The sequence below is a fragment of the Mandrillus leucophaeus genome, unplaced genomic scaffold (genome assembly GCF_000951045.1).
Source record: "Mandrillus leucophaeus isolate KB7577 unplaced genomic scaffold, Mleu.le_1.0 Scaffold250, whole genome shotgun sequence".
Taxonomy (NCBI): domain Eukaryota; kingdom Metazoa; phylum Chordata; class Mammalia; order Primates; family Cercopithecidae; genus Mandrillus; species Mandrillus leucophaeus.
In genome coordinates this window covers 13469-24150 of record NW_012102588.1, presented here as the reverse complement: position 1 = coordinate 24150, position 10682 = coordinate 13469, and the positions used below count along the sequence as shown (strand labels likewise).

The following is a 10682-nucleotide window of genomic DNA, read 5'->3' as shown; positions in this document are numbered from 1 at the left end:
TCAGCACTTTGAGAGGCAGAGGCGGGCGGATCACCTAAGGTCGAGAGTTCAAGATTAGCCTGGCCAACATGCGGAAACACTGTATCTACTAAAAATACAAAAATAGCCTGGCCTGGTGGCACATGCCTGTAATCCCAGCTACTCAGGAGGCTGAGGCAGGAGAATTGCTGGAATCCGGGAGGCGGAGGTTGCAGTAAGCCAAGATCGAGCCATTGCGCTCCAACCTGGGCAACAAGAGTAAAACTCCATCTGAAAGAAAGAAAGAAAGAAAGAGAAAGAGTCACCTATGTAATTTAAAATTTTCTGATAGGCACGTTAAAAAGAGTAAAAGGAAACAGATGGAATTAATTTTAATAATATATTTTATTTAATTCAGTGTATCCAAAATATTATCATTTTAACATGTAATCAATATAAAAATTATCAGTGAGATATTTTACATTCTCTCTTCTTTGAAATTTGGAATGCACGTTACACCTACAACACATCTCAATCCAAACTAGCCACATTCAGGTGCTGATTCACCACAGGTGGCTGGTGGCTACCGCATTAGGTAACACAGCTGTCAGCATTTGTCAAGTTCGGATTTGGTGGAGGTAGGGTTGAGGAATTTAATTCCCATTGTCATTGATATCACAGACACTATTGTGGAATGAATCAAGATAATATAGTATGATGTGAGCAGTGGCTAGTCTTGTAAAACAAATGAAAGATAAACATACATCTCAGCTCTACCAAACTTAGACTGGAGCTGCCGGTCTGTGATATGTCTAGTAATATCTCCAGAATATATACTGAAATAAATTCTTCCTTAAGAAAATCAAATTGTCCTCTTTTCCCCCTTTGAGCCACCAGGAAGGCTTAACTTGAAATAAAGTGCTGGGATGGGACTTGCCCTAGAGGAGGCTTTAGTAATCTCATCAACCCTGAACTGGTAGGTCACCTGCCTAACTGTGTTTCCTGGATCTTTCAGCTAAGGCGGGTCTTTGGAAATTGCCTGCCACCCTTCCCACCAAAGTACTATTTGGCAATGACCACAGCTATGGCTGATGAGAGAAGGAACCAACTGGAACAATATTTGCAAAATGGTATGTATTTGCAGGGTTTTTTAAAAAACAGATTTATTGCAATGTAAGTTATATGCCACAAAATTCACCTGCTAAAGTGTACAAGTCAATTCTTTTACAATATATTTATGTAATTAATTGTGTGACTATTACCATAATCCAATTTTAGAATGTTGTCATCACCCCCAAAAGAAACCTCATACCCATTGGCAATCATGTCCTCTTTCCCTCCCCCACCAGGCCCTGGCAACTACTACTGTAATTTTTATCTCTAAAGATTTGCCTATTCTGGACATTTCATATACAAGGGATCATATAATATGTGTTCTTTGTATTTGGCTTTAAAAATACTTTTTTTTTTTTTTTTTTTTAAAGAGATGAGGTCTGGCTGGGCATGGTTTCTCACACCTGTAATCTCAGCACTTTGGGAGGCTGAGGCAGGAGGATCACTTGAGGCCAGGAGTTCAAGACCAGCCTGAGCAACATAGAGAGAACCTGTCTCTAAACAAAATTTTAAAAATTAGTCAGGTATGGTGGTGCATGCCTATAATCCCAGCTACTCAGGAAGCTGAGGTGGGAGGATGGCTTGAGCACAGGAGGCTGAGGCTGCAGTGAGCCATGATTGCTCCACTGCACTCCAGCCTGGGTAACATAGCAAGACAGTGACTCTAAAAAAGATTAAAAACAACAACAACAACAAAAATAGATGAGGTCTCACTATGTTGCTCAGGCTGATCTCAAATTCCTGGGCTCAAGTGATCCTCCTGCCTCAGCTTCCTAAAGTGTTAGGATTACAGGTGTGAGCCACCACACCCAACTTAAATGTCTCAGCAGTTATATACTTGCTGATTTTATTTTATTTTTTGAGACAGGATCTTTCCCTGTTGCCCAGGCTGGAGTGCAGTGGCACAATCATGGCTCACTATAGCCTCGATGTCCTGGGGTCAAGCAATCCTCCCACCACAGCTTCCCAAGAATCTGGGACTATATATGCAACACACCATGCCTGACCAATTAAAAAAAATTTTTTTTTATAGAGATGGAGTCTCACTATATTGCCCAGGCTGGTCTCAAACTCCTGGCCTTAAGCAATCCTCCCATGTCAGCCTCCCAAAGTGCTGGAATTACAGATATGAGCCACTGCACGCAGCTAGTATTTATTTATTTATTTATTTATTTATTTATTTATTTATGACAGAGTCTCGCTCTGTCGCCCAGGCTGGAGTGCAGTGGTGTGATCTTGGCTCACTGCAACCTCTGCCTACCAGGTTCAAGTGATTCTCCTGCCTCAGCCTCTCAAGTAGCTGGGATTACAGGTGCTTGCCACCACGCTCAGCTAATTTTTGTATTTTTTTAGTAGAGATGGGGTTTCACCATGTTGGCCAGGCTGGTCTCCAGCTCCTGACCTCAAATGATCCGCCCACTTCAGCTTCCCAAAGTACTGGGATTACAGGGGTAAGCCACCATGCCTGGCCTACTTCATGTATTGATTTAATAATGTTCAATGTATCAAAATCAGGAAACAACATTGATACAATGATGTTCAATGTATCAAAACCAGGAAACAACATTGATACAATAATTTATCTAGAGACCTTATTCAAACTTCAACAATTAGGCTAAGCATGGTAGCTCATGCCTGCAATTCCAGCACTTTGGGAGGTTAAGGCAGAAGGATCCCTTAAGCCCAGGAGTTCAAGGCCAGCCTGGGCAATATAACAAGACCCTGTCTGTACCAAAAAATAAAAAATAAACAAAAATTAGCTGGGTTTAGTGGCACGTGCCTGCACCTACTTGGAAGGCTGAGGTGGGAGGATTGCTTGAGCCCAGGAGTTTCAGGCTGCAGTAAACTCTGATCTTGCCACTGCAGTCCCTCCTGGGCAACAGAGAAAGACCCTGTCTCAAAAAATAAAGTCAGCAAACATAAAACTGCTGAGACATTTAGGCTGAGAGTGGTGGCTCACACTTGTAATCCCAACACTCTGGGAAGCTGAGGCAGGAGGATCACTTGAGCCCAGGAATTTGAGACCAACTTGGGCAACATAGATCTCGTCTCTTTTTATTTTTATTTTAGAGTCATTGTCTTGCTGTGTCACCCAGGCTGGAGTGCGGTGGTGCAGTCACAGCTCACTGCAGTCTCGACCTCCTGAGCTATGATTTGAGCAACTGCACTCCAGCTTGGGTGACAGATGGAGACCCTGTCTCTAAAAATAAATAAATAAAGCATCACCAACTATTATACTAATGTCCTTCGTAGCTCAAGAAAAAAGATTTTCTCCTGTATGTTGACTTTTTTCTCTTAAAATATATATCTTAGAGGTCATTCTACATCAGCAGTCATAGATTTATCTCATTATTTTTCATGGCTGCATCTTTTTCTTAAACATAGTACGTAAAAATTCTAGAAGCCATCTATTTCCCATTAACTTTTTTTGTTTGTTTTGTTTTTTTGTCATGGGACCATACTTCTTTTTAGACCTACTGAATGAGCTCTTTCAAAGTTCAAGTTCAAAATGTAATATCTTTTGAATTTTCATTCTCCCTTGGTTTGTTTTCTCATGTCTCAGCAAAATGCTCCTTTAATACCTGGCCTTTTTACAAGTGCTCACACTGCTTAAGGTTTTGCTTTTCCAGGACTGGTCTTTATTCTTATCAGAATGACTTGTGTACCCTTTTTGACAAGGTCAAGTAAGAAGACAGTACGGCTTCGCCTCATGACTCAGAGCACAGGTTCTAGAATCAGACCCAGTATCAAATCCCACTTTAGTTCCTTACCAGCTGTGTGACCTTGGGCAAGATACCTACCTTCTCTGAGCCTCCGGTTTTTTTGTCCATGAAATAGAAATAATTTACCTCAGAGTTTGTCATGAAGATTAGATAAGCTAAAATATACAAAGTTTTTAGCCCAGTACTGGTACTTAATAGTCACGCAGTAAATACCAGTTGGGTGAATATCTTTTTCAGCAGCTTTCCTCATTCCCAATAACTTATGCTGATGAATATAGCTATTCATAGTTTGACTATATGCCCCGTTGCGGAAAATAATGCAAGGGCTTCCCCCTCCTCCACCCTGGGCATTACCCCTCGGAAAAGACAGAATGATTTTTATAAATAGTTTCTCGTGTTGCAGGGACTTTCTCTCTTCGTTTATTTTGACAAACATGATGTCTTTTGGGAAAGGCACAGCCTGCAATGAAGTCAGTGATAAAAAATGCTGGTAGAGGATGTTTGATGAAATTAGTAAAACAGGCCGGGCATGGTGGCACATGCCTGTAATCCCAGCAACTTGAGAGAATGAGGCAGGAAATTGCTTGAACCTGGGAGGCGGAGGTTGCAGTGAGCTGAGATCACACCATTGCACTCCAGCCTGGGTGACAGAGCAAGACTCCGTCTCAAAAAAAAAAAAAAAAAAAGGAAAACAGTAATGAAAACAGAAGGAAGAAAGAAATTTGGCAGCATTTAGTAAGTATGTAACACAGGATATAGGAGAGGATCTGCGGCAAGGGGGGTGAACCAGGAGGAACCAGGCTGGGCCATACTTTGTGGGTTTGCAGTTCTCATGGGGGTGTGTCTGCCCCATCTGCTCTGCCCATATCTCCTGGCTATTTGTGTCAGGAGCTTTAAAACTAAGGGTGAAAATATTTTTGTTAAGTATAGAAGAATGAAATATTTTAAATCTCTCTGACTGCCTTGTCATTGGTTTTTTTTGTTTGTTTGTTTGTTTTTGGTTTTTTTTTTTTTGTAACATCTTGAGAACTCCTATCATTCAAAGGGGTGCTCTTGGCTGGGTGCTGTGGCTCACACCTGTAATCCCAGCATTTTGGGAGACCGAGTCAGGCAGATCACCTGAGTTTGGGCATTTGAGACCAGCCTGGCCAACATGATGAAACCCCATCTCTACTAAAAACACAAAAATTAGCCAGGCGTGGTGGCGGGTGCCTGTAACCCCAGCTACTTTGGAGGTTGAGGCAAGAGAATCACCTTAACCCAGGGGGCAGACATTGCAGTGAGCCAAGATCACATCACTACACTCCAGCCTGGGCGACTGGGTGAGACTCCAAAGAGGTGTCTCCAAACATCTCAATCGATGTTTCTTGGTTGAATTAAATTTTCAAATTACCCTGTGTCTTGTTAGTCGGGGAGTCTAGATGTAGGTTTTAAGATCTTTCTGATTCTTCATATAAACTTCATTATCATCCTGGTAGGGCAACAAAATAGATGTTGAGTAGTATGGGTGTGTATAAATAAAGTGAGATGCCTGGGAACACTGTCACCCTGGATGGGTGTCATGAGTTCCTGTTGTTAAGGCTGCCTGTAGGAGGCAACCTTTGGGGGTTTTCCTGTATTTGAAAGGTTTCAACATTCATCACTTCAGGGAGGAGACAGAGCACTGGCAAGGCATGAGCGATCTCTAGAGGACACAGCAATTAATAGGCAAGGCCCAGCCCAGCTCATGCTAACCTGGCTCACCGTCCATATTTTTCAGTAACCATGGACCCAAACGTGTTGAGAAGCGATGTCTTCGTTGAGTTTTTAAAACTGGCACAGCTGGTAAGCTTACTCTTCTTTAATGGGGCCATCATTCCTCTTCAGGACACTCTTCTTGAACCATGTGTGCAGGTACACACACATGTGTGCACTGGCCACAGCCCCACAGAGCCTGGACTTGGGCAAAATATATTCATTTCAAGTCAATTGGGGGATGGTTCCTATTTTGTTCTTTTGGAGGTTTAGACTTTAGATGGAAAGTGAAGTGTGTCACTTGACATTTGGCTCATTTTATTAAGTAGATCCCTTTTTCTGTAGCCTAAGCATCATACATCTCAAAACAGGACATGAAGAAGAGGACCTTTGAGTATAGTACAAGAACTACAGCCTTTATCATTAAGGGTTCCCGTAACATGTCTCTGACCCTACTTCTGTAGCTGAGATTTCCAAGTGGGCCACAGTGAAGACATCAGGAAAGCAGTCCATGCCGGCTATTCCTTGTGTATTCTCTACTTCTACCTTTATTGTAAATGAATCATGGAGAAAATTCAACATAAACAGAATGACATACAGCAACTCCCTTTCCTTTGTTGATCTAAAGAATCATGGGTCACTTGCTCTCTAGGCTGAAACTGTTAAGTACATTTGTTCAGAACAACACTCATTCTAATGGCACATAAAGAAACATTGTTATGCCTGTATGTATGAGCTTGGCTGGAAAAGTTCTGAAAGAATTGATGTTCTGCAGTAATATGATAATAGTTAACTGGATCCTTAGCCAGGGGAGGAAGGATCGGATTTGCAAAAACTGGAACACATTTCATTCATTTATTTACTCATTTATAAAATAAAATCTTATTGGGTTCTCAGAAAAAGTCTCATGTAGACAGGGGTTCAAATGTGTTGGGGTATTTACTGGCCCACTCAACCTGAGAAATGGCCCTAGAGCCTTCTGTTCTGTAGTGGTTCATATTTTCACATTTGCTTGATGGTTTGTATATACACATACTTTGTTATTCTTTGAAAAGTTTGTTGTGGAAGTGGTGATGATAGTAAAATTCAAATAGCACAAGTGTATACAATGAAAAGTAACTTTTCTTCCCTTATGATTCCCCTCCTCAGTGACAACTGTTGTTTATAGTCTAATAATTTATAGTGCTCTTTTGCTATACATACATGCACATATATAAGCATGCATATATACACATACATGCACATATATATACATACATGCACACACACAACCATGTGTCACTTAACAATATGGATTCCTTCTGACAAATGCATCATTAGGCGATTTTGTTGTTGTGTGAACACCATGGAGTGTACTTACACAGACCTAGACAGTAGAGCCTACTGCCCCTAGGCTACAAACCTGTATACTACGTTACAGTACTTCATACTGTAGACAATTGTAACACCATGGTATTTCTGTATCTAGACATAGAAAAGGCATGGTAAAAATATGATACTATCATCTTATGGGACCACTGTCATATGTGCAGTTTGCTGTTCACCAAAATGTCATTAAGGGGTACATGACTATACACACACACACACACACACTTTATTTTATAAACAAGCGCACACTCAACACACTTTTTGAACTTACTTTTTAATGACTGGGTGCTGTGGCTCACATCTGTAATCCCAGCACTTTGGGAGACTGAGGTGGGTAGATCAGCTGAGGTCAGGAGTTCGAGACCAGTCTGGCCAATGTGGTGAACCCCTGTCTCTACAAAAATAAAAATTCAGCCGGTTGTGGTGGCTCATGCCTATAATCCCAGCTACTTGGGAGGCTGAGACAGAATTGCTTGAACCCGGGAGGTGGAGGTTACAGTGAGCTGAGATCGTGCCACTGCAATCCAGCCTGGGTGACAGAGCAAGACTCTGTCCCGAAAAAAAAAATTTTTTTTAATTGACCTTGCTGTTTAAAACCTATGTCTTGCAGATTGTTCTATATCTGCACATATGATGGTACATTGACTTTAGTTCAGTCATCTTTTGGGGGTGCATTATGGGTTTTGCTTTCCGTCATTCATGGGATCATTCAGTGTTTCTGAGCTTTGTCTTATATATCCTTGTTTGTTTGTTTTTCAGACGGCGTTTCACTCTTGTTGCCCAGGCTAGGGTGCAGTGGCATAATCTTGGCTCACCGCAACCTCCACCTTCCGGGTTCAAGTGATTCTATTGCCTCAGCCTCCCTTTAATGCCTAGCTGGGATTAAAGGCATGAGCCACCACGCCCAGCTAATTTTTGTATTTTTAGTAGAGACAGGATTTTTACCATGTTGGTTAGGCTGGTCTTGAACTCCTGACCTTGTGATCTTCCTGCCTCAGCCTCCCAAAGGGCTGGGATTACAGGCATGAGCCACCCTGCCCAGCCAGTTTTGTATATCTTATTTTCCTGATAATTTGAAAGGTTTTATACCTGCTTTTAGTTCTTCAATATTTTGCCTTTGTGACTTCATACAAAAGCCTTATACCTCTAGCTGTGTTTTTCAGTGCCTCGTTTTACTTTTTCTAACACAATTTTCACTTTTGCAATGGCTTTATTTTCCTCTTCCATTTCTTCCATGAACTTTGCCAGCTCACTTTTGTATCTTTTTGTTATCTTATTTCTTGAGGCTTTTATCTATTCTTTGAGGTCTTCATTCAGAAACACCTTCTTTTTATTAACCCATCCATCATTTTCATCTGCTTAATGATGCAATTTTTTTGGTATATGTTTTTTGCCTTTCATTGGTCACGTTTCTTTCCTCCTTTCTTGCAGGATTTTTACATAGGTCTCTTGCCAGTTATCTTGAGGTCATCAATCAGCTTTGAAAGGGGCTGCTGTTGTGAGCTAGCTGTTTGCTGACACAGTATTGGGGAGGGGGCCTGAGTTGAATTCATTGAATCTGTTGTATTTCCAGTTCTTGTTTCTTGTTTCTGAGCACTTTCTTATGAACACTCTACCCTAAGGCCTGAGCAGACTGTCTAGCAGCAAAGCTTTAAACCACAGCTCCTCATACCATGATCTAGCCTTCTAATATTTTGATTGACTAAGATCAGCATCCCCTGACCTGGTTTAGGGGTTAAGAGTTCAGGCTAAGTAGTGAGATGGCCTCGATTCAAATTTTGGCTACCCTACTTTTGATTTATATGACTTGGGCCAATTTACTTAGGCTTTTTGTGCCACAGTTTCCCCATCTGTAAAATGGGGAGAAGAGCTCCTGTCTCTTGGGGTTGCTTTGAGGATTAAATTAACTGATGCCCTAAAAACATATCATCTGGCACAATGTTAATAGATGTGAGGTAGTCACTCCTTCCGCCTCCCGGGTTCAAGCGATTCCCTGTCTCAGCCTCCCGAGTTGCTGGGACTACAGGCGCGTGCCACCACGCCCGGCTAATTTTCGTATTTTTAGTAGAGATGGGGTTTCTCCATGTTGGTCAGGCTGGTCTTGAACTTCTGACCTCAGGTGATCTACTCATCTTGGCCTTCTAAAGTGCTGGGATTATAGGCGTGAGCCACCACGCCTGGCCAAGACATGGGTTTTAAAAAGCAAAATCTTAATGCCAGTCCCTTTTCTTTCCCCAGCCATGCTGAGAGATTGCCTTTTGCAAAGATGGAGTGTCTGTATGTCTCTTCAGCATCCCTGCCACTAGGTGGTGTCCAATGGGGCCCGGAGTAGCGCTCCCAGACAGGCTGAGCACCACGTGATTAACTGCTTTCAGGCAGCTTATGCATTGCTTGAGTTCTGCAGCACTTTGAGACTTCTAATTCCCTCCTTCCTGACCAGGTTCAATTTTCACTGCACTTGGCAGCCCTTCTGAAAACCTCAGGCTATTTGTAAGTTTCTTCAAGGATGCTTTCCTTTTCATTGTTTTCTGTCTGCCTCTGAAGAGAGGTCAGGACAGAGGTAACAGTCACTTCCCAGAGCCTTAACACGTTTTAAAATATGTGCTCTTTTTGAGTTGAATTGGGTTGAATTTAACAACTGGAGAAATCTTTTAATTTTTCAAGGAGATCAGTGCGCTTTGTTGCTATTCTGCTCTGAGGCAGAGGAATGTCTAACAGCCATGGTGCCCATCCAGGAAAATCCATATGCGGATTCACCGGGCTGAAACCTCATCACATGCAATGATGGGCCACTGTCATCTCTCTACAAGGGAAATGGGAAACATTCTTAAGAATGTTCCTCTGCCCCAGAGCAGAATAGCAACAAAGCACATATTTTAAAACGTGTTAAGGCAGCCCATGTATTGGCAGATTTTGAGGTTTCTTTAAAATGAATGTGTTTTTGTTAGTTTTCTAGCATGAATTGTGTTTTTTCATTTCTACTGCATCATAGATCAGTACGGCAGCTGGGCCAAGCGCATGGCAAATGGCTCACACCTGTAATCCCAGAACTTTGGGGGAGAATTACTTGAGGCCAGGAGTTGAAGACCAGCCTGGGCAACATAGTGAGACTCTGTCTCCACAAAAAAATAATAATAAGAGATACTTAGATGGGGGTAGTGGCACGTGTCTATAACCCCAGCTACTCTGGAGGCGGAGGCAGGAAGATTGCTTGAGCTCAGAGCTTTGAGGCCACAGTGGGCTATGATCATCCCACTGTACTTGAGCCTGGGCAATACAGCAAGACCCTGACTCAAAACAAACAAAAAAAGATAGCAGCTTATTTAATGTTTTGTTTTTTATACAAGCCAGTTCTACCAGGTTGACTTTTCCCCACAATTGGTTTTTGTATTGCTTTTACATTTCATTAATTTTGTAAGTAATACATTAAAACATTCTAGTAAAATTCAAATATCACAAATAGAGCCAAATTGTTCTTTGATTTCCACTCTAAACTTGTTTGATCTGTTTTGTGGTTGCTTTGATCTTATCACACAAAGATCTTTTAATGCCATCAATTCTCCTCTTTATTATATTGCTCTGAAATGTTTGTTTACTTACCAAAGCAAAATGTGCTTATAGTTAGGAAAATGAAATAGATATCATGGATGGAATAAAAGTTTAAAATCTAAAAATAAAAGTGAAATAGTGCTAAAAAGGATTATAACACTCCCCTGTCCTCCAGAGGCAATGACTTTCAAATCGTACAGCCTTTTCTTCAGATATTTAAAAATATGGAGGTTAATT

General features: G+C 41.5%; 1 protein-coding gene across 1 annotated transcript in view; it reads left to right on the top strand.

Annotated features, from left to right (window-relative positions):
- Positions 1-971: 971 nt before the first annotated feature.
- The window catches only part of LOC105542125 (sorting nexin-31-like), a gene marked incomplete at its 3' end in the record, with an annotated part of 22752 nt that continues 13041 nt past the window's right edge, over positions 972-10682 (top strand). The window contains exons 1-2 of the mRNA XM_011983510.1: positions 972-1088; positions 5554-5618. Of these exons, the coding sequence (XP_011838900.1) occupies positions 1031-1088; positions 5554-5618 (123 nt within the window). The remainder of the gene's footprint in view (positions 1089-5553; positions 5619-10682) is intronic.